The sequence below is a fragment of the Maylandia zebra genome, linkage group LG22 (assembly GCF_041146795.1).
Source record: "Maylandia zebra isolate NMK-2024a linkage group LG22, Mzebra_GT3a, whole genome shotgun sequence".
Taxonomy (NCBI): domain Eukaryota; kingdom Metazoa; phylum Chordata; class Actinopteri; order Cichliformes; family Cichlidae; genus Maylandia; species Maylandia zebra.
Window position 1 is genome coordinate 25,408,675 of NC_135187.1, and position 23,122 is coordinate 25,431,796.

Sequence of the window (23,122 nt, forward strand, 5' to 3'; positions counted from 1 at the left end):
GTGCCGTGGGCCATTTTTCATTTGTTTCGCGGTTTTTAAAGATGGGGGCAGCTAAAGATCGTCTGGTTCGGAAAACCGCTTCTGCTGCTTTGCTCTCAGGTCTGTGTGCCAGCAGTTAAAACTCCCCATTTTTTCCAGACTGTGCCAGTTTTTGTTTTTTTGTTTTCAACTCTGTTTAATCTACACTTTCAGCTTTAACTGTGTAGCAGCCACATAAATCATAAAAAACAAGGTCACATCTGCTGCACTTGTGCAGCCTCTGTGGGTGTGTTTGTGTGTCTGAGTCAACCTTGTCTGTAAGGAATGCGTTGCTTTTTCCTTCTTTTTTTGGTGGGGGGGTTGCTTAAACACTGAAATTGACTGAAAATGGTATCTCTTCTTCTCCGTCACACCCACCGTGTCCCATCGCATGTAGGTGAATGAGGCACCTCGGGATAAATCTGGCTGAACTAATGCCTCTGTGCAGCCACCTGTCACTGCCGCATGCAAAGCAGAGAGCAAAAAATACAGTGGGAAGCTTTATTCAGTGTATTTGGGACTTCAGGGAGGTGGGGTGTCCGTTTGTGCGTAGACTTCTCAGCAGAGAAGTTCCATTTTAGAGATTTCCTCAAGCTGGTGGAGATCCAAAGCCTTCCTCTGTGGCACTTTAGTGTCAGAGTGCCCACATTTACGAGTCATCAGGGGCATTTAGAGAAGTTGGTGTGAGGCAGGATGCCATAATAGGACCTGTGATGGAATGTAATTTACTTAGGTACTTTGCTGAAACACACTTTTTCTCAGGTTTTGCAGTTGAAACTGAAGACCCCACCAGTGAGAAGCAGGTATAGCTACTTCAATTCAGCCTTGAGGTGTTTGATGTTGTAAAGTAAAGACCCTACAATGATAAAGTGAAAACCATGACAATTAAATTACCCCCTATTAGCAAGGCTTTGAGCAACAGTGGAAAGGAAAAACTCCCTTTTAACAGGAAGAAACCAATGGCAGAGCCCGGCTCAGGGAGGGGTGTGACCGGTTGGAGGTGATGGAAGGAAAACAGGACAAAACACGCTGTGGAAGAGAGTCAGAGTGATAACAACTAATGATTTTATGCAAATTGTGTATAAACACAAAGTGAATGAAAAAAGGGGTGTGACTAAGAAACAGAGTGCATCATGGGAAGCTCCGAGCAGCTTATATCTATGGCAGCGTAACTAAGGGAGGATTCAGGGTCATCTGATCCAGCCCTATCTATATGCTTTATCAAAAAGGAAGTTTTAAGCCTAATGAAATGAGGGAGAGCCTTCCCTCCCATTCTACTTTTATTTTCTAGGAACCACGAGTGAGCCCGCAGTCTGAAAAAACAGAACTTAAAAAAGCATATTCACTGAAAATTGCAAATGAGCTAAAGGTGCTGCTCAGTATACGCAGGAAAAAGAGAAGCGTAAAGACTAAATGTGCCCAGAGAGGTTGACTGGGATGGGAGACACAGGTGGTGAGGGCAGACATGATGGAAATGAGGGAAAGAAACAAAGACCAGAAATTTAAAAAACAAACATGCAGAAAACAAACTTTCAAAGATAACCGAAAATAACTGATAGTTTCTAAACAAAAAGGACCACGACAGTTTTAATGTACTTGTGTCTACTCAGCAGTATATTATTGATCAGTAAATAATGGGACAGACACTTACATGTAATCAGTGAATCATTATGATGTCATAATGTGATATATATGATTCTGAAAAGGCCTATTCTGCATAAGTTAACTTTGGATGTAATTTAACTATTAAGCATAATTGTGATTCCAAATAACTAAATTGTGCCAAATTTTCTCCTTTAAAAAAACCCCACTGTATTCATTTGTAATCAAACACAATGTTTTCCCCTCCTCTTGTTTTTGGTACCCTATGCCACCCCAATTTTTAAAATTCCGGAAACGCCCCTGTTAATCAATGTGAAGTGAAGTCCCCTTCTTCAGGAAGCTCCGCGCTTCAAGGCGAACACTTTATTTCAAACCCAGCGAGTTGTGCTTCCATGTGTTCTTTAAATAGCCTCTGGTGGATGGTGGCTCTGGAAGTTTACTTACAAGAGGCTTGAGCATAAAACCAGCATGCGTAAACTGAATGGAGTACGCATGTTCATCTATAAGTGTGTTTGAGTCAAAACATTAAAATAAATAACTAAATAAATAGCTCCTCAGTGACATTGTTAGTTGTCTCTAAGTCCAGAGTCATCTCCTAGCTTTGTGTGCAGCATGACTTGTTTACTACCCTGTTAATCCTACCTTGTGCGGAGCTTTGAGGAGCCGGTGGACTCCTGCGAGCTGGTTGATGAGGGGGATATCCTCTCTGAAGGAGTACAGGGGGGGTCTGGTCGGCTCTGGAAAGTTGGTGCTGTTGAAAGGATCGGTATCATCTAAAAACTGAACCCTGCAGACGAACGTGGCCATGGTGCATCCATGCAAGTGGTTCCTCTGTGAGGGCAGCCCGGCTTAATCAGAAGCGGAGCAGCTTTCTCTCCTGGTAACGACAACAAACCGCGGTCTCCAAGCAGCGCAGCAGCCTGTCCTCCCGCAGGACGGAGTGGATGGCACAGAGCGGTCCTCGCTTTGGTTCTGCTCCCTGAGCCTCCTCCTGCTGCCGCTGTGTTATTCTCGGAGAGGCAGGTGTCTGCAGGCGGACTTCAGCTCGGTGCCGGAGAGTGAAGGATCAGCGCAGCTTGGGACAGCCGGTCTGCTGTCTGAGTCCCAGTAAATCCACCCCCACCCCTCCGGTGTCTATTTTCCCCTCAGCCTCATCTCACCCTCCTCCCCCTCCTCAGATCACTGTCTCCGACTTAGCTGTGGCTTTCTATCTGAAGAGGAACGACACTAATCCTGTGGTACGTTTATGTAGACCAATGCAAATATTGAAATATTAATGCATGACCCAGAAGACCTTAGAAACATTACAGACGAAGCAAACCACCGGCTGAATACAGAGAAGTACATATATAAATACATATAAGAATGAATGTAATTTCCTCCTTAATGAGAGTTTACTTTACTTTATTTCAATACTGTGACACCTTTATTGAATAATGTATCAAATGAAACTATACAGGCATCTACAGTGAAAAGTGTGTTTGATGGAGTTTGAGGTTAGAAAACAATTCAGGTCAATTGTGACCTCTTTTGGCCAAACGCAGAATTGCAAGTGAAGACGTCTTGACACCTGCAATAGACAAACAGCTACCGCAGCTCTCCTTTCTTCTCCTCAGGTTGGCGACCGTTGCCTACCGATTACAGCACCTCATGGCCGTAAACTGGAGAAATGATTTTAAAAATGGATGAATAAAATCCAGACTAGTCTCATTTTTATTTGTTTATTTGATTTATTAACAATTTGACATTGGAGCTGCGTTATTAACCCCTATGTGGACTTACAACTACAAGGTTATTCATCATTTAAATGGTAATCAGCCTCTTGAGAAATACTTCAGTTTAGATGAGGTGCGTGGAGGGGTCAGTGGTTATCGGCTGCTGTTAATTTTAAGTGGGGTCATGAAATAGGAGACAAATTATACCTCACAGCTCCACGTTGTTTTGTGTGCGTGTGGACAGGGCCTCAAACCTGAAACACCCATGCACATTTACAGATATGTTTTGTGGGTTTATTTATGATAGGCTAATGGCAGAGAAGGCCATCTGATATCACCCTGGGTCAACACACAAATGATGATTTCATTACCAGGCCTCTGGAGAACTTCAAGACATATTGAGGAGGTAATTTAGCCATTTGAATCAGCTGTGTTGGATCAAGGTTACATCTAAAGCCTGCAGGACACCAGCCCTTGAGGCCTGGAGTTCCCCCACCCAGGGTTTCCCGTTTTTATCCCCGGCTGTTTTTATTCACATCTCTAACTATAGGCAGGACAATGGAGGCCTCTTGCATAGATGATCAGGTAAGTGCGTCAGGCTACAGTCACACTAAGCCAAACGGTGGTTTGAGACCACATAGTGCAACCAAAATTATTGCCACCATGTGCACCTCACAATGAAAACTAGTTGCCCTGAGGTTGAGGGTGCTGCAAGCTCAGCCTCTGGGTGGCCTTTTGATTGCTGCAACCAAGAGCAATTGATCTTAGACAGCAAAGAAAGTGCAGTCAGTCACCGACCAGAGGTTTTCCTCAACGTCAACCTGTTTTTCGTCTGATCTGACTGGAACCTTAAAGTGGACCTCTTAATGTTTCCCTTATTCTCTACCATTTATCTGCCATCGCTCATATTAAACAATAAGTTCCAAACACTGAGAATTGTGTAAGTGATCCATGAGAGCCAAAAGCTGAGTGCGCACACTGCTCTGTCGCAACAAGGCCCTTTATAAATGGAAATATAAACAATTAACTCATGCAGTCACAGATGAACTTAACAGATAGAGTTGTATATAACAGATTTGAGCATAAGTTTGCTACCACAGTGAGTGGGTGACGTGTCTTAGTCTGTTTAACACACCTGTCACCTGTGTACACCGCAAGCACTGTAGTGCAGTGGGCGAAATACCTCTTTATTACCACCAGAGGGCAGAAGGCCAGTCTCTTTATTTATTTATTTTTTGTTTTAACTGCGAATGAAACAGTGAAAAAGTAGAAGGACGTTCAGGAACCACTTCCACGCTAGGATATACAGTACTTTCCAGAGTCTAAAGTACCACGAAGGAGAGATAAAGGAAAATAAACATCAAGGACAATTATGCAAAACACACGTTTGCGTTATAGCAGCGACCCCAAGTGGTCTAATGAAGCTGTGCCGCTTGTGCTTCCTCAAAACAGGGTCCCAAGTCCATGTTCAAGGTTGGTGATAGATTCTAACTGCTCTACTGTGTGATGCAATCACAGACAACCACCAATCACAGCAAAGCACTGAGTCTATGTATGGGGCCATATACCGAGCGACCTCCTGTTTGTCGCTGAACTGGTTTGACAGACACATTTCTACAAAACAAAAGAATAAATTACAATTTGAAAAATCAAATCCAACCAAGAAAAATCCAAATATGACAATCTGATTTAAAGTTTACATGCAGAAACACTCATCTAGTTGCCACGCACCGATGGCACCATGGTGCTCGAAGGCCAGACTGTGCTCCACCTCTTCAACAAATAAACATAGGATACTCAAAGGCAACTTCCTCAGCAGAGATAAGACTCCACGCAGCATACATCTTATGTTGATTACTGGTTGTAAATAAAGCGTAAAGGGCATAAAGAGTTTCCCACACGCATCGAAAATCACAATTTTACGCCTGTTATCTTATCTGTAGTCTTGGTACATAAGGATTAGGAAACATCACCTTGTCTAAATGTGGGCTTGATCACCTCCCAACCACGCCTTTACACCGTGCATGGAAGTCATCATGAATAAGATCATTTGCAGCACCTTAGTCATTGGGTGGATGGCATTAGCTGCAGGTTATAATACAATCTTTTTGATGGATTATCAAAATTGTACAACTAAAATTATATATATATATATACCTCTGACCACCACCAGTAGGCAAACATGGGGTTAGTATCTTGCCCAAGGATATTTGGCATGCAGGCAGGAGGCAGCCTGGGATCAAACCACCAACCTTCTGATTAGTGGCTGACCTGCTCTGCCACCTGAGCTACAGCCACCTCATATAACTAGCTGCCTATGGACCTGCACATGTGTCTATACAAGGGGGCTAAATTTGTAAGTTTGTTTGCTTACAAAGAAATGAACAGTCTCTAATTTTTATGATAGTTTTATTTTAATAGAGAGAGAGAATATCAACCAACACATTACATGAAAGTGATTAAATAATTTGGTCCATTCCTCTTGGCTGCTGCTGGGCAACTCAAAGTTTCGGCTCCTTCCACACATTTCCTGTAGGACGGAGGCCTGAAGACTGGTAAGGCCAGTACATGACCTTAATGTGCTTCTTCTGCAGACACTGTTTTGTTGTTTTTGGGATATTTTTTCAGTCATTGTCATCCCAGAAGACCCTTCTTTGAGCTGGTTGTAGGAAGGCGTTTCTCAACCAAGATTTTACAGTACACGGCCCCATACCTTGGCCCCTCAGTCTTGTCTGTTATGATGGAGAGGTTGAAATGGAAGAAACAGATCCTATGTGCTTCATACATATAATGAGTTGAGATCTATCTGTAATTAATCGATTGATTGTAGAATGTCACAGAATTCTGCTGTGGTGAGCTAGAATTCTGTGACATTCAAATCAATGTGTAACCTCTATGTAATGTGTTTTTTCTGTATTTTTAGTTATTCTGTCAATCTCAATTAAAATGAAACCACCACAGAAATGAGGAACTCTTCATTGTTTTGCAATGGGGCAAACTTACAGATATAACAGGGGATGAAAGAAGTGTTCCCCCCACCTCACATCTCTATGCAAATATGTGCATTTCAAACTGTTATACATATGGATGCCACTGTATTGAATCAAAATACATTAAGAGGATGAACAAACAGAAAGGGATGTCATGTACCGAATACAATGTGTGTGTATTTATTGTTTCTTTTGTGTGTCTTTTTTTTTTTTCAGATCAGAAAACGCAACAAGTGAAATGACCCACACCAAATGTAAGACGGCTCACTAACTGACCCTCGCTGTTTTTTTCACCTGGCATAACAAAACTGCTCAGGGTTTGCAGATTCGTGCTGGCTGACAGACTCTCGAGTGACCTTTGAATGCATCGCTTGAGCAGGCATTGCAGAATTTTTAAAGGTCCACTGAATCTAGCCGGGCTGATACTTTCCCTGAAAACGATCATTGCTTTCTGGTAATGCCTGACTCTGTATGGATGTGTTTGGTTCTGTGAAGTGTCCCCCTGTGTCAGCATTGTTACATAAACGTGTGCTCCATTTGACAGTCTGGGTATGCAACTACTTTTATTACACAATTACTTTGATTCCTACAGCTGAAGTAGACTGAGTGACAAAGCCAGTATGCAGGGATGTTGTAGTTTTCCATATAAAGGACTATGGGTTAAAATTTATTTACCTCCAATCTTCTGCCTGTAGTCACACATATGCAGTTCTCAGTTATTTACCAATAACGCTAAGCTCTGAAGAACGGAGGTTTTTTTTATCTGAAATGGTAACATCTCATCCTGTTCCTTGAAGACGACATGAGTGTGTGCAAACTATGCAAACACACTGATGGCCAATCCAGCAGGACCTGGAATTGCACAGACACCTACGAAGAAGTGGAACATGGGGCAGTGGCAGAGTGGAGATCTGCTCTATGTGCTTTCATGGCTTCACTCCAGCTTCCTCGTGCAGTCCAAAGACATGCGTGTTAGGGTCACTGGTAATTCTACACCAAGAGTTTAAACAAAAATAGACATACTGTAAGGAAATAAAGGTGATTATGATTGTTGACTGATGGTCTGATAGACAGTATTTGCACCATAAACTCCAAATACACTGAATTGGATTTTTCAAAGGAATCATTATCCAGTGTAATCTATTACCTTAAATTATCACATGGAAACTGCATGAACCTTGACCAGTATGCCATAAATAGAGGTGTGTTGCAAGTAATGCAGATTAAATGTTTTCATGATTCAATTTCATGGTCACATGTCTGAACCTCGAGTATTAGTAACAGCCTAGATATGTAAGAGAGGGAGAAGGTGATTTCAGACTGACATCGAACATTAAAAATGGCATTAATTCCTCCCTACTTCAAATTACACCGACTAAAACACATCAGCATGAAATAAAATAATAAAAAAAAAACAGTAGGAGGGTTTACATCAGTGAAGAACTGATTTTATTTCACTTGTGTATCTTATTGAAAATGCAGTAAAGTGCAAGTAACTATGCTAGAATCACTTTTGATGATTTTATCTCAACCTCATTGAACAGCTGTAAATCTGTTTCTGTGAATAAGAAATCTGGTGGGAGAATATAAATACCGGAGATAAAAAAAAACTGAGCATGCATAATCTAAAATGCTAGAGACACAATAAAAAGCCCGATGCGTCATTATGGGTTTAATATCCTGGCTCAAAGTAATTTGTGTTAAACATTAACTTACAGGTGAATGGAAATCGCTTCAAAAAGCTAAAACATCCATTTGAGAGCAAAGACCCACCGAAGCGTTAACGCACTGTACATAAAAATTTGTGTCCATAGAGTTGATGTTGTTTTGCTGCAGGGACAGTGGTTGTGACACGATGCTATCAGCACATGCAAACATCAGTTAACAGACACGTCATTCAGAGGAGCATGGAGCCAACATAAACTGGTCAATCTATCACTTTGGCATATTAGCATCAGCCAATTAAGGGCTAAATGCGAATGACTTATTTGTAAATCTAAAAGGTATATACATTTTTATTTACTATTGTAAAAAAAACCAAAAACAAATATATAAGAATATATTTTTAAAAATGCTCATGAAGTCCAAACTTCCCATATGAGCAAGTTTAGCAGCTTTGAGATCTGTGTAATATTGGGCTGTACTTTTGTTTAGCTGATCGGTGCTTGTATACAGTGATTAACGTTTAGTTTGTGTTACTATCGGACAAAAAGTAAGAGCCAGAAGTTCAATGGGACAGCCACCTTTCTCTATAGAGGCCCAATCATGTCGAAAATGAAGGCTCAAAACCCGATGTGTCATACAGCTTCTCCATATCAGCTGATTGAAATCTCTGTTATCTGAAAAAGATGCTCGACCAAGAAGCGAACTTTCAACCCTGACCCCACTCCACCTGCATTGTCACGCGTGATAATGAAGACAGTAAAAGCTCTGATTGGTGCATTTTCTTACTTCGCATGTTTAACAGTTTCTGAAAGACTTACGTGTCAAGTTCTGAAATATGTAACTGACAGTCTTGAAGAGATTGAATTGCGAGGCCGTTAAATTAGTTGAGGAGAGGGGAACTGTGAAAAGAATAATGAAGGTCGTACACGACACTTTATACGGCAGAAATAATAAATCTTTTCCGTTTGTGTTGGGGTTTGAAAACATCTAATGTTCCAGTGGTTACAGTAAACAAGGTGTGCGTTTAACTCATTGTACACAACTCTCGTATCTTTCAAGCTATTTAAGTTTATCTCATAACAAATGCCCGAGTGTGCTTTTATGGTGCCTTTCCTTATCGTGCACGGTATTTCCCATCATTCCGCTATCGGATGGCTTCTTTGACCCCCTCCGTGTTATTATGCTGCTTCAGAGAATACTGACGAGGCTTGAGGTCTCTCATGGCAGTGTGGATTCTCAGAGCCACGGTGTGTTTTTCAGTCTATACAAATGTACGGGTGCACACAGTGAAGTGAAAACCATTTCTCCCTCTTGCCTTTTTGTTGTGTTGTTTGTTAGCAATGTTTAATGCTGCTGTTTCATTTCCAAATATCAACCATGGAAAAGGTTCCAGCTTCAACCAGATATTTAATTATAAGTATTTCATTTAACAAACACTCAGCTGATCTCCAGAGATTTCTAGAGGCAATTGTAATAATCAATATTGGTCAAGCTACTTGAAAGTAGTAATTAGTTGCTAATTACTGATTACTTCTCTGAGAATGTAATTCCATTACTTTATCGATTACTTATTTTCACAAGTAATTAGTTACTTTATTACTTAGCTACTTTTAAAAAAACGTGACACACAACCTGAATACAGGTTAGCAATAGACCTTCCAGCCCAATTCTATTTTTTCTGCATAATCCTTCATATAAAACTGAATCAAATGAAAAAGTCTATTTTTAAAACTTGTTTTATTAGTTTCGGTCTTTTAACTTTATGCATCAAGCAAACATTAAATTATATGCGACAGTCTTTGAATTGAAGAAGTTTGTTTAACATTTAAACCTGTTTTCTGCGTATTCCAGCACATAAAATCAAATAATGTTTTGTGTTTACACTCAATCTTTCAAATAGATGCAAGTAAAATACAGCAAAGAATTAAATAAAATCAAAGATTCACTGGCACTGAGTCCTGTTGCTCTTAAATCTATTTTCACCTGTTTAGCAGGAGTGGGGCCGGTGGAGGTTTGCCCGGTGCTGCACCAGTCATGTCAGCGGGGGGATCCAGGGGTTTCTCTGTGAATTTCACATTCCCGTGGCAGCTGCCTGCTCAGATTGAAAGTTTCATTTTTTGTTTTCTTCCCACGCATATTGTACAGCGGACGCCAATGTTTTTGTCACTTTTAATGGAATCAAACTCAAAGTAATGTCAGTACTTCCAAGCTTTAAAACGCTGCATGATCGTATTCTGTCCCACACTCTGCTGCTGATTTTTCCCAATCAGTCCACTAATACAGTGGTGTTCCTTAAACAGTGGGAAAGACGCCATTTTTAATCATTGTTTTTTTTGTTATTTTTTTATTGCTTGTCCTGTAAATAAGTCAGTGAAGCACCGCAGATTGTTTTATAGAGTCTGAAGGGAACAGTTTCTCCTCTATTGCAATCATAGAGGCCATAAAGTTTTGCCCCGGCCTCTACACGATGCTTGGAAGTACAGAAGGACTGCTGGTTCCTCTGCAAGACCTCAAAATTTTACGAATACCTGTGTCAGTGTGCTAGTTTGTACATTGTTTCTTTATTGGAAAAGTGTGTTTGTTTAGGATTTTAGAAAATGAATCCTTGTCATCCGTATTGATCCTGCTTATCTTTGGTCTGTGATCTGTTAATTAGTGGTTAGGATTATCAGATAGATTTGCAGGCGTCACCACTTTCTGTAGGATGATTACCTAAGTGTCCTAAATGGTTAGTTGTTAGATTTTCTTTTCTATTCTTCCAAATATGCTGCTACAGCTCAACACTGTTTCTGCCAAAATCATCAAGCACAAGAACACCACAGAGCATCCTGTTCCTCCTTCAAAAATGTCTTTTTTTCCCTCAAATCCAAAGAACGTTTGCCAAATTCTTTTGATGCCTCAATGAGTGACATTGATATCTATCCATGCAAAAAGCAATGACATCAATTCATAATCTGCTGCTTATCTGAGCCTGGGTCAGTCAGGAGAGAAGCTCAGACCTCCGTCTGGTTGGGTAAACGGATGTAGGGGTGTGTGAGGTTGTGTTAACATATTGTGAGTTTTGTGTTCTGTACAAATCGTTTTAGATATTTTGTACAATTTAATTTGTTGAAAACAGCAGGTTGAAAGCGGTTTTTGTATCTTTTGTGACAAGATGAACAAACTACCTGTGCTGCGCTGCCCTTTTCACTCCCACATGCTGATCCAAATCTGTTAGAAATACGTGCATAGATACATTTGGATAACTTTCTCTCAGCATATCTACACTGAATTAAAGAAAGCATAGTTTTTACAGTAGCAAATGAAATATTTTTAATGAAGCAATATCTTGAGATTATTTTTATTATATTAGTGATTTCCATTTAAAAATGACTGATACTCAAATCTGACTTTTAAAAAACATTATTTTACACATTTCTTCACAGACAGCCTGAATGTAACATAAATCTTCATAATTTAAGTGCTTTTAAGCTTCATGTATCTTTCAAAAAGACATCCAGTATTGTCTTTTAACATGGTCCCATGATGACAAACCTTTAAAAAAAAGAAAGAAAATAAAATCCTGAATTTAGAGTGCTGTAACATAGCACTGTTGCCTCATAGCAAGAAGGTCCTGAGTTCTATCCCACCATCAGGGTCTTTCTGTGTGGAGTCGACGTGGGTTCTCTCCCACAGTCCAAAGACGTGCAGTTAGTGGGGTTAGGATAATTGGTGATTCTAAATTGCCCATAGGTGTGGATATGAGTGCGAGTGGTTGTCTCTATGTGTTAGCCCTGCAACAGACTGGCGACCTGTCCAGGGTGTACAGGCTCCAGCCCCCGCCCCCGTGACCCTGTCAAGGATGAGTGAAAGAGAACGGATTGATGGATGATGCTGAAAAAACACTGAATCCTGGAGGCAGGGATCTATTAAGAAAGAAAGAATTGTGATGAAAGACAAATGTAATATTAAGAAAAAGAGTCACTGTGATACTAAGACAAAAAAATGAATAGAGTGGAAGAATCAGTCATTTAGATGCTATTTCACCCCCACAGTGAAGCATTTAACATTACTGATGGTAACCTGCTGACTTCACATGCACAAATGAACTATTAACTATTTGATGATTCGGTCTGCAGCAGGCAGTGGGGAGTGAGCATAAGAGGAGTAAGTTTTTTTTTTGAAGTTGCAGGTAATTTCTCACAGGTCAGCAAATATCACCAATGTCACAAATTGTTCTGCACAGGCTTTAAAAAAAAAAAAGGGAAGCCACGGTTGCTGTAGCTGCAGTTTCCACATTAAAAAAAAAAAGCAGCGTGTAATAAATTCACTCTCAGAGAAAGATGTAAGACAAAGAGGTCAAGAGAGGAAGAAAAGAGATTATTCTTCAGAGGCAAGAACTGCTCAGCAACAGACATTTTACAAAGCAGCAACAATGGGAAACTCCATGTTAGATTGAAGTAGTCAGACAGTGGATGTGTACACAAAGTGCTGCTTGAGATATCTGGTTATTTCATATTGTGAAATGTCTTTAAAAACAAATTACATTATAATAATTTCATGTTATTAAGAAGTACATGGGTAGTTAGCGCAGGCTAAACTGGGACTGCTGTGTTGCGGTACAGTTTACAGTGATGGACGGTGGTATGCATAGAGAAGGGCTTGGAAAAGAATTGAAAGAATTCTGAATTGGACAGAATTTTGCAACAGCAAAGGCGATGGTAGAAGTAACTTCCAGGGGAAAATGCTGTTTTGTCTTTTTTTAAAATGAGATTTGATGGGATATTCTGTTCATGTAGTTTTGTTTTTGTCCTGTTGACCACTGAAATAAAAGGTAATGCTTTACAGTAGGTGAAGCAATACACCTGTTGTCCTCAGGGGTCAAAAATGACCCCAGTTCATTTGAGTGTTTTTTAAAGTACAAAGTACAAATTGTCAATCAATTCAGTGTTACACCTTAGTTTAGCTTAAGACCAACACATTACCACAAAATTTACCTTTCATTTTGCAATTTGGGGCCACCAGAAATTGTTTACATAAAGTATAGCCTGTTTTTTAGCGAAAATAAAATCAGACAATAAAATATTTAAATGTTTAGATTATTTTGACTATTTGACTAACCACAGAGTGCTGTATGTTGAACTTTAGTGAGAATGTTTTTCTTGAAGCATTTCAAATTTTTAAAGCAGCACATAATCACACCTGTTGTCCTCAGGGGTCAGAAATGACCCCATCTGGTTTGATTGATACTTAATTAATATGAAGTGGATTTTTCACCCAATTAAAACTTAATTCAAACATTTTGACACTATTTCTTTTTTAAGTCTGATAAAACCTCATTTAAATGAGCTTTTCCTTTGTTTTTGGCTAACACTGAGTAGTGCTGATTTTCTAACACTGGAATATTTCTAACATTTTGAGTTATTTTCCAGTGTTAGAAAATCAGCACTGCTCAGTGTTAGCCATTGTTAATCTTTAAAACTGACTAGGTTACTTTTAAACATATAACACTGTCAAAAGTGTTAATTTAACACTCAACAGTGTTGTATTTAACACTCAGAGGTGTGGACCCATATAGACACTCTCTAGTGTTAATTTAACACTGGAGATTTTGCTGTGTAGCATGTGGTCTAAATATTGGCAATATTTTCTTTATCTTCTAATCCTGGATCCTCCTGATCGTTGATTCTTCCTCCTCATTATATTAGAGGACAATATGTGCATTGTTCTACTGGTCATTCCTTTCCACAACATGGTAAAAAAAAAGAGTTCTTTTAGGGTCAAAAATGACCCGAGGACAACACAAGGGTTAATCTGATGATTTTCTTTAGTGACACTTTCCAAACTCCACCTTAATATTTACCTTCTACCGCCCCATTATTTAGCCAAGTCCCACTTTACTCCCTGAGTGTGACTGCCATTTACATTGATAGTGGAAATGCACCACTCCGTAAATGTTGATGCCAGCCTTTCATTAGTTAGTTATTACATTAGAGAGCAACACTGATAAGGTTTACAAGGGCCGTGAACTACTTGACAATCATACTGTGAGGTAAACATGGTATAAACTTAGAGAAAAAAATCACTTCCACAACTCTGTGATCATTTTAAAAATACTTTAATGGTTATCATTTAAAATAAGTCACAAATGAACTTTCACAGACCGAATAATGTTCTTATTGTAGCAAGAAATAAGCCATCTAGTTTATCAGGGATTACAAAAACGTGACCCGATGGTAAAGATAGAGGTTTATATTGTATCATTTCCGTTATTAGAATTCACCCAATCACTCTTCGCCCAGGGAAAGGGTTATTGGCAGCATCTCGTGTAATGTATTAACCACTAAGAACAAGGTTGCACCTTTTTCCGCTTAAAGTTGCTGACATCATATAATATAACACAGGTTAAGACAAGTGACTGATAACCACAAGTTAGGTGCAACGGGTCACAGTAAATGCCTCAGTGTCCCTCACCTGGACACACAGTAGGGATAAAGGACTCAGAGAGAGGGAGGAGAGAGAGAGAGATAGTCCTCGGAGACTCAGGAGCCGACTGCACAGAGGAGGTTTACTTCTGAATCCTCTCAGTTGCTTAAAAATTTACAAAAGTAACAGAACTTCTTATTAAAGAGAGACACAGAAGCTCTTATTTCCAATTTCTTTTTTGCACGGAGGAGGTTTACAGCAAGCCACCATGAAGCTGAAATTACCAAACCCAGGACTGGATGACCGAATCCCATCTCATGAAGATTTGGAAAGGATGGAAACCGAGGAGGCTGGGGACAGGCCCAAATGGGACAACAAAGCCCAGTACCTCCTCACCTGCGTGGGCTTCTGCGTGGGACTCGGTAACGTCTGGAGGTTCCCGTACCTGTGTCAAAGCCATGGAGGAGGTATGCAGGGACGTGTGGGGCAGTAGATGTGAAAGATATTTGAATATAGACTAGATGCCACAAAAGAAAATATCAGTGGATTTACTTTGTTTTTGCTAACAAAAGGACACTATGGATTTTAGTGATTAGAAAGAAATTATACCATTTGAGAAATGCTTTTGTTAAAAGGTTACAACCAAGTGATAGGACAAAGCATGCAGACATGTTGTATCAACACAAAGAACCCCACGGTATGAATTATGGAAATGCCCGTTTTATTCACCATAAATAATCAGATATAGATGCTGACTAGATTTTTATTGAATTTTATTTCTATTTAATGAAACTCAAAAAAATAAAGTCTTTCTTGAGATAAATGCTATGGGAAAGGTAATGTGTGAGTCTTATTCTTGGTTTGTACAGTTCCTAGTTTAGCTAATAAAAAGCTGCTTTTCACAGTTTACAAGTATCTTTGTGCTTAGTTTCCTTTGTTAAAGTGTCTAACAAAGTGAAAATCTCACCACTTTGCTAATTCATTATGAATGTGAATGTTGTGCTTTTAGGAGCGTTTATGATCCCGTTCCTTATCCTGTTGGTTCTGGAGGGAATCCCGCTGCTGCACTTAGAGTTTGCCATTGGTCAGCGCCTGAGAAAAGGCAGCGTGGGAGTGTGGAGAGCAATCAACCCTTACCTGACTGGAGTTGGTGTGTACAAAAAAAAACATGCATGTGTGTGGGTGTGTGCGCCTTCGTATCTTTGTGTTTTATTGTGTCTATGTTGGCAAAATGGCTCCACAGACAGCAATAAGTTATAATTCCCGTAATGGCTAAATATCTCATGTATTAACTAATTTAGAGTTTTTAGAGGATGGAATTGTTCTGTTCTTCCATTAGGTTTGCTTTTGCAGCAACGGTTACTCAAGCTAGGTTTTAATACAAAATACAGACCGAGTAATCATTCCTATCCAAGCATTTAGAAAAAAACACTCAATATTGGGATCACTTAAGTGTACACTGAGCACCATAATGAGACCAAATTCCTGCCAAGCATATATCATATGTAACATATATAAACATAGCACTTACTATGCTGTCATGCTAAAATAAGCTAGCAAACATGGCCCACATCTTAAGCAGATAATCACTGTGAGTTTTTCCACTGCTTTCTTCATTCTTTTGCAGGCATTGCATCGTTACTTGTCTCATTTTTGGTCGGTATGTATTACAACACCATCATGGCCTGGATCATGTGGTACCTGTTCAACTCCTTTCAAGATCCTCTGCCTTGGAGCCAATGCCCTCTCAATGCTAACAGCACAGGTGTGCCTTCATCTAACAAGAGGTTACAATAGAACGTTATGCGATGATTAGCCTGCCATCAAGTTGCTCTTGCTTGTGCCGTTTGCAGGTTTAGTGGCTGAGTGCGCACGGAGCACCACTGTTGACTACTTCTGGTACAGAGAGACTCTGAACACTTCAGCAGCCATTGATGACTCTGGAGGTTTGCAGTGGTGGATGGTGCTGGCCCTGTTCGCTGCCTGGACTCTGCTGTATGTGTGCTGCATTCGTGGCATTGAGACTTCTGGCAAGGTCTGAAAAATCACAATGTCTAAGAAAAGGAAGTGATTTTTACATGTAGGTTTGCTCAGATATACACGTGCCATCTTTCTTTTTTCAGGCTGTCTACATCACCTCCACTCTCCCATATTTTGTCCTCACAATCTTCCTCATCAGAGGATTGACTCTCAAAGGCTCTACAGAGGGAATAAAGTACCTCTTCACACCAGATGTAAGGGTTCAATGTATCACATGTCACAAGAATCAGAAGGGACAAGATGAACTTATTTGTCATTATGGTTTTTGTACAGTTTTACAACGTCTGTGGAGAATTACTCAATAACGTCAGTGAAACCTGGACCTCATTGTTTCCACTCTTCATGCTTAGCTAAGCTAGATGGCTGAAGGCTCATATTTATTGCACAGACATTACAGTAATATATGGTTATATAACTGTTAGAAAGTGTACTTACAGAGATACAAGCCTATTTCTTTAAGCTATTATTTGCCGTTTTAAGACACCCAGGCCTGAAACATGAGAGCAGTAAACCTTTATCACAGGACTGATAAAAGCTGATATAAAAGCTGATACTGAAGGCTGAAACGCAGCACAGTTAGTACTGTAAATTCCAATACATAAGTAATCTAGATAGGCACTTTAAAGCCAAATTACCTGGTGACAATTGTGCAATTGTGCATTGTGTGTACCCTCTTAGATTATTAACTAACAACAGCCAGTGAGGTGGGAAAGTGTCCGTTTTAAAATTCTGTATAGGTCAGAAATCTGCTCACAGCTCAATAAGAATGCTTATCTTTGGATTCTCTTTAGGTGGATGAGTTAATGAATCCACAGACTTGGTTGGATGCAGGAGCTCAGGTTTTCTACTCCTTCTCCTTGGCTTTCGGGGGCCTCATCTCTTTCTCCAGTTACAACTCTGTTCAGTGAGTAAAGGTCTTGATTACACAGTCATAATGGAACTCACTGTCCAGCAAGTGTCCTCACGCTATGTCCCTTTAAAATCTACTTGCAGCAACAACTGTGAGCAAGACGCCGTTCTCATCTCCATCATCAATGGCTGCACCTCGGTGTACTCTGCAACGGTGATCTACTCCATCATCGGTTTCAGGGCAACGCAGAAATTTGATGAATGCCAGGGAGAGTGAGTTTCAGTTTGCACAAAAGATGACATTACAATAGGGGGAAAAAATGAGAGAGTGAGATTTACTTGTATCTAGATAGACTCATATGAGTTTTTTCTTACTTTTTTTCAGTAACATCCTGCATCTCATCAATGCCTTTGACTACCCTGAAACCTCCATCACAATAGAGAACTACGATCAGGTTCTGACCAGCCTAAATCAGACAAATCCAGATATCATCCAAGGTTTGCCCTTAAAAACCTGCGACATTCAGAATTTACTCAGTCAGGTCAGTGGAGCCTTTATTTTTTTGTATCCTGTTAATTCCCTGATTATTTGCCAAGTTTGAGTGTCACAAAAATGATTCAAAATCGATTCAGAACTTGAAAGATTTGCCCTGTACCGCTTCAGGGTGTGGAGGGAACGGGCCTGGCCTTCATCGTTTTCACAGAGGCCATCATCAAGATGCCTGTTTCACCTCTCTGGGCAGTCCTCTTTTTCATCATGCTCTTCTGTCTCGGCCTTTCAACTATGTTTGGGAACATTGAGGGAGTGGTGGTTCCCCTTCAAGACCTTAGAGTTCTTCCTCAAACTTGGCCTAAAGAAGTTTTTACTGGTAACTTTCTCACATTGAGAACTTCTTCATAACCACCATGGAAAACTGGGTATGATTGTAACCGCCTGCTTGTGTTGTTTTTTCAGGTCTTACTTGCTTAATATCCTTTGCTCTTGGGCTCATATTCACCCTACGCTCTGGGAACTACTGGCTAGCTCTTTTTGACAACTTTGCAGGCTCAATCCCCCTCCTAATCATCGGTTTCTGTGAAATGTTTGCAGTTATCTACATCTATGGGATTGATAGGTAAGTGTGCCCATCCTTAGGTGATCATTGAGTCAGCTTCCAAAGTAATGACCTTCTAGGTACTTTATCAAACATCCGACCATCTAAACAGAATCATGTTTGTACTTGTCATTATGGGAAAGTTCGCTTTCCTGGTATTTTCATAAGAGGCAGAAAAGATCAGTGTTCAGTGAGGCAACCAACAGTTCTTGTTAGAGTTCAAACAAAGCGTTGCCTTCTGACCTTGCAGTAGAGATAATGTAACTCATCACAGCAGAAGTGTGTTTTAATGTTGCAACAGGAAGGGGAGGAATGTGTAAAATGTACTTTTGGCTTAGAGTTTCTGACCATGCACATGAAAGCAGTTAAGTTGACTTATTTATAACAATTATCTAATAGTTAGAAGAAAAGGTGCAAAAAAGGTGGTGTAATATACATCTTTTAATGTTGTCAATTTGGACTCAAAGTTAGCTTAGAGAAAAATAACAGACTACAGTCTGCTTTGGTATCAGCCAGTTGAGCAAACAGTGACATGTGATGCTTTATTTACTGTAACTAATAAAATCTACAAGGTTGCCTTTTATGGATGATTTTTACACGTATGTATGTCTCCCTCTTATTGCTTTCAAACAGGTTCAACAAGGACATTGAATTTATGGTTGGCCACAAGCCCAATATTTTCTGGCAGGCAACATGGAGAGTGATTAGCCCACTCCTTATGATCTTCATCCTAATTTTCTACTTTGTTACCCAAGTCACCAAAGATTTAACCTATCTGGTGTGGGACGAGGAAGCGGTAAGTTTGTTGTTCACAGTAGTTTACAACAAGTTTTTACATACAGTAACTGCAGGAATAAAGATGTAGTTTGATGTTTTGTGCTGCAAAATGTAACTTTTTTGTTGATCCCGATCACAGGCGAGCTTTCCCATACTGGAAGCACGTCCCTATCCCTCTTGGATCTATGCCATCATCTTTATCCTTGCTGGAATTCCCAGTCTGGCCATCCCCATTTTTGCGCTCTTTAAATTTTTCCAGAGGAAGTGCTGCAAGGACAAAAGCTACAAAGATCACCCAGTGGACACTATCTCAGCCAAAATAGAAATGAACGGCAAAGCAAAGTTCTAGGTTGATGTCGCCTTGATTGTTTAATGTGACTGATGTGTACTTGCTTTTATTGATGTGTTCTATGCACAAGATTGCGACTGCTGACTATTATCTTTGAAAAACAGATGTGTATTTTTAAGTTGTTAGTTAGTTTCTGCATGATTGTGCACTTTGGGAGATTTATTATAGGGCTACAGGACACCCAATGGCTGCTTAGCTTATCTTGGCAGAAGGAAACAGGTTGACCTGCTCTGTTCATAAAATATGCTTACAAACATCTAAAGCTCAATAATTAACATGTTCTCAGATTGCATCTGTATGGAGTGCACAAAGAAAAAAAAATGGGTGAGCCGGTCTGATATGTTTCTCCTGTACCCACAGAAAGTAGTAATGTTAAGTTAACCAGTCAGTGGTTGAATATATAACTATTCTTTTGATATTTTAAATGTACCACGCATGTATGTCTAATACAGACAATTGACTAATTATGGGACAAATCCTGACCATCGTTCCCTAGAGTGATGGCTTTGCAGTCACTAAATCTTTCAGAAGAATGTTATTCATTCATTCAATCAATGCAAAGATGAACTGAAGATGCTTTGGTGTCACGTGGCAACCCGGCATATTACTCAGACACTTTATGTTGCATTTTCCTGTGGTGTGCCGAGTGCCTCTATATACATGAGGTTTATTTTAATATTTTGTAAATAATCCTTGGATTAAGTAAGATTTTTACACACTGTAATAATGTCTTAGATTTTTTTAAGCTGGAAAAAAACGAAGAATACAGGCCTCGCTACCATTCAGCCCCCTTTTGTGTTGTTTGGTTATTGTGTTTTTAAGGCGGACTGTTGTAAACTTCTACCTTGTGATGTACAGTTCCAAGAAAAGGTTTGTGAAATTTCTGCACTGATCCTAACTTGAGGCACAACTATTGATAAACTTTGTCTGACTAAACTAGCACAAACAACGGAGCTTTTCATGTCATTATTTGAACACACTGAGCACACCGATCATGTCATATGTTTGACTTACTAAATATTGAATTGATTAACTCTTATACTTTCTTTAGCAGCGTCCATGAGATGTTTTCAGTAGCCGCTCGTGAAAGTTCTGCGATGAGCAGCAGGACTTTTGTAAAAGTGTTTCAGTTTCTCAGTATTTCTGGAATGTTTTGTACATCACTCTTCATCAGAGCTCGTCTTTTTCACTGTGTTCTTTGGCTCATTGAAGTATTATAGCACCCAGCAATAACAATTGGTCATGAAACCAGTATCGATGGCTGCAAGGCAACTGGGACAAAGCAACCCCAAACCATGATGAAACCTCCGCCATGCGGAGATGGAGTTTTTGGTGTTAGTGTTCAGCAGGTGCTGGCTGACCACTTCTGGTCTCGATTCATCCGGCTGTACCTTCCAAGCCTGCAGCTGCGGCAGAAATGGCAGTCATCCCCCGCGGATGTCACAGAAGGTTTGGTGGTGATGATCGTAGATCCTCAGCTGCCTCGCACTTCCTGGCTCGTGGGTCGCATCTCCAAAGTCCACCCCGGTGCAGACGGGCACATCAGGTCTGCTGACATCAAGGTGAAAGACAGGACCTTCACCCGACCTGTGGCGAGGCTGGTGGCACTGCCTGCCCTCCCGGACGAAGACAGAAGGCAATCATAGTGACTTTGTTTGTAAAGTTGCCTTTTGTTGTGAGCAAATGTACTCCATACATTTGGGGGCGGCTGTACAAAAGGCCCCGTAGTTACGGTTGTTGTTCAGTTGTTAGTTCACCTGTAGTTTTTTTAGAGTGGCCAGTAGAGGTCACCCTACCGCTTTGTATGAGAGAGACTATGGGCAGGGAGAAACGTGGGCAAGGCACCTGAGCTTTTCTGCTCCGGATTACCAGCAGAGAAGTGGTCATTCCGTGAAAAGTGTGCGTTAATGAGCAACGTTAAGTTTGTGATGTGTGAGGATGTGATAATAAGATGTGTTTGGGACTGTAACTGAGGTTAGGGGGGAAATTACTATGTTTCTGTCTGTGCCGCTAGCGGGCGCTAGGCTAAGCTAAGCTAACTCTCCTGCCATGTGGTTGGGTATAACTGTGTACTGGGTTAGCTCTCTCAGTGGGTCTATACGTGAGTCGTGGGTAATATATGGCCTATGGCAGGGGTCTGCAACCTTTAACACCCAAAGAGCCACTTCGACCCGGTTTCCACGCAAAAGAAAACACTGGGAGCCGCAAATACTTTTTGACATCTAAAATGAAGATAACACTGCATATATTGTTTTTTTTACCTTTATTCTTTGTATGAACAACTAAAGTAAGTAAGTAAAGTTTATTAAGCGCTTTTCACAGAAAGGCAGTCACAAAGCGCTGTACACAAAGATTAAAATAAACAATACAATCAACAGACATTATACACAATGTAAAAGATCAAATGTAAATAAAGAATATAAAATACGTAGATCAACAAAAGGCTTGTTTGAAAAGAAAAGTTTTTAATTGCTTTTTAAAAGAATCCACAGAGCAACTAAAGTGTTGCTTATGAAATCCATGAAGTGCTACCGAGAAAATTACATTTTATTTATGTAATTAACACATTTTGAACTCTTAAAGAAATATAACAAAAGGAAAGACACCCAGCTGAACTAAAATGATCCATGTAGCAAACAAAAACTGTTGTGAGCCGCCACCCTTATATCGCCTTTGGGCTTTTGGAGCCTTGACCTGACTTTTAAAAAGTAATTGGAAAAAAGCACTATGCGGCTAAAAAAAAAAAAAAAAAAAAAAGATATTTGCAAAATTATGCCTAAATATGTATTTTACCTGGTTAATGTGTGTGGCGGGGCGTGGTCTACCTGAGCGGCACCCGTAATCACGCCTCGCCACCTTAAAGTCTGTGCTCTCTATGCTGTTGTGTTGGTATGTGTCGGGCTGTGAGCTGAAAAGCTACAGCCGGCTGTATGCGTACAGCAACCGTGTGTGAAAAGCGGTCAATAAAGAGATGCTGAAAAGCATGTTCATGCAAACATCGTCGGGTCTGTCGTGATATGTTTACAATAAGACTTATGGTCCCGAACCTCTGCGCACAGCGTCTGCAAATCGGGGCTTTCATCTTTACGCAGGACTGTAAGCTGTCATCTGTGGGGCGTGAGCGGTGTTTGTTTTTAACGTAGTTCACGGTGGAGAATAGCTGCCGACATAATGTGGATATGAAGATCCATAATTGGCCTACCTGGGGTCGAAAGTCTCGATAAATGCACGGCGTTTCGGCTTCCGCGAGTGTGATGCTTATTTTGAGCGATGAAAAAATAATAAGATATAATGAAATTTTTATATTTCAAAATCACAACAATCTTCCAATTTAGAAGTACAAGTTAAAAAAAGAACTAAACACAAATAAAATACACTTCAGCTAAATACTTCTAATTTATTTTCCCAAACCACCCAGAGCCGCAAAATAAAGACTAAAAAGCCGCATGCGGCCGACACTCCGGGGAGTGGTAGCGGCAAATCTGAACTAGCATCTTACAGTACTCCCAGTCCAAGCTATCTACCCAACAAAATGCCTCAAACAATCAACGTAGCTTTAAATAGCTGCATGCCTTATGACAAAACTAGCAAACGCTGGGGGGAACTAACTAATGCAGT

General features: G+C 40.2%; 2 protein-coding genes across 9 annotated transcripts in view; one reads left to right on the forward strand and one right to left on the reverse strand.

The window, feature by feature from the left end:
- The window catches only part of fhod3a (formin homology 2 domain containing 3a), a 71,438-nt gene extending 68,674 nt beyond the window's left edge, over positions 1 to 2,764 (reverse strand). For 3 of the 8 annotated variants that reach the window (XM_004547774.6, XM_004547773.6, XM_004547771.6), the window contains exon 1: positions 2,263 to 2,763. In XM_004547774.6, the coding sequence (XP_004547831.2) occupies positions 2,263 to 2,427 (165 nt within the window). In that variant the 5' untranslated portion in view covers positions 2,428 to 2,763. Of the gene's footprint in view, positions 1 to 2,262 lie in introns of all 8 variants that reach the window. The other 5 variants (XM_004547776.5, XM_004547775.5, XM_004547778.5 and 2 more) reach the window with 3 other exon arrangements.
- Positions 2,765 to 14,395: 11,631 nt separating this feature from the next.
- On the forward strand, positions 14,396 to 20,457 carry LOC101472414 (sodium-dependent neutral amino acid transporter B(0)AT1). Its single transcript, XM_004547770.4, has 12 exons — positions 14,396 to 14,862; positions 15,405 to 15,545; positions 16,023 to 16,160; positions 16,249 to 16,430; positions 16,519 to 16,629; positions 17,227 to 17,339; positions 17,429 to 17,557; positions 17,670 to 17,826; positions 17,949 to 18,153; positions 18,240 to 18,399; positions 19,012 to 19,174; positions 19,295 to 20,457. Exons 1-12 carry the CDS (start codon positions 14,664 to 14,666, stop codon positions 19,502 to 19,504), a joined length of 1,908 nt encoding a protein of 635 aa, XP_004547827.1. The 5' UTR covers positions 14,396 to 14,663; the 3' UTR covers positions 19,505 to 20,457.
- Positions 20,458 to 23,122: the final 2,665 nt, after the last annotated feature.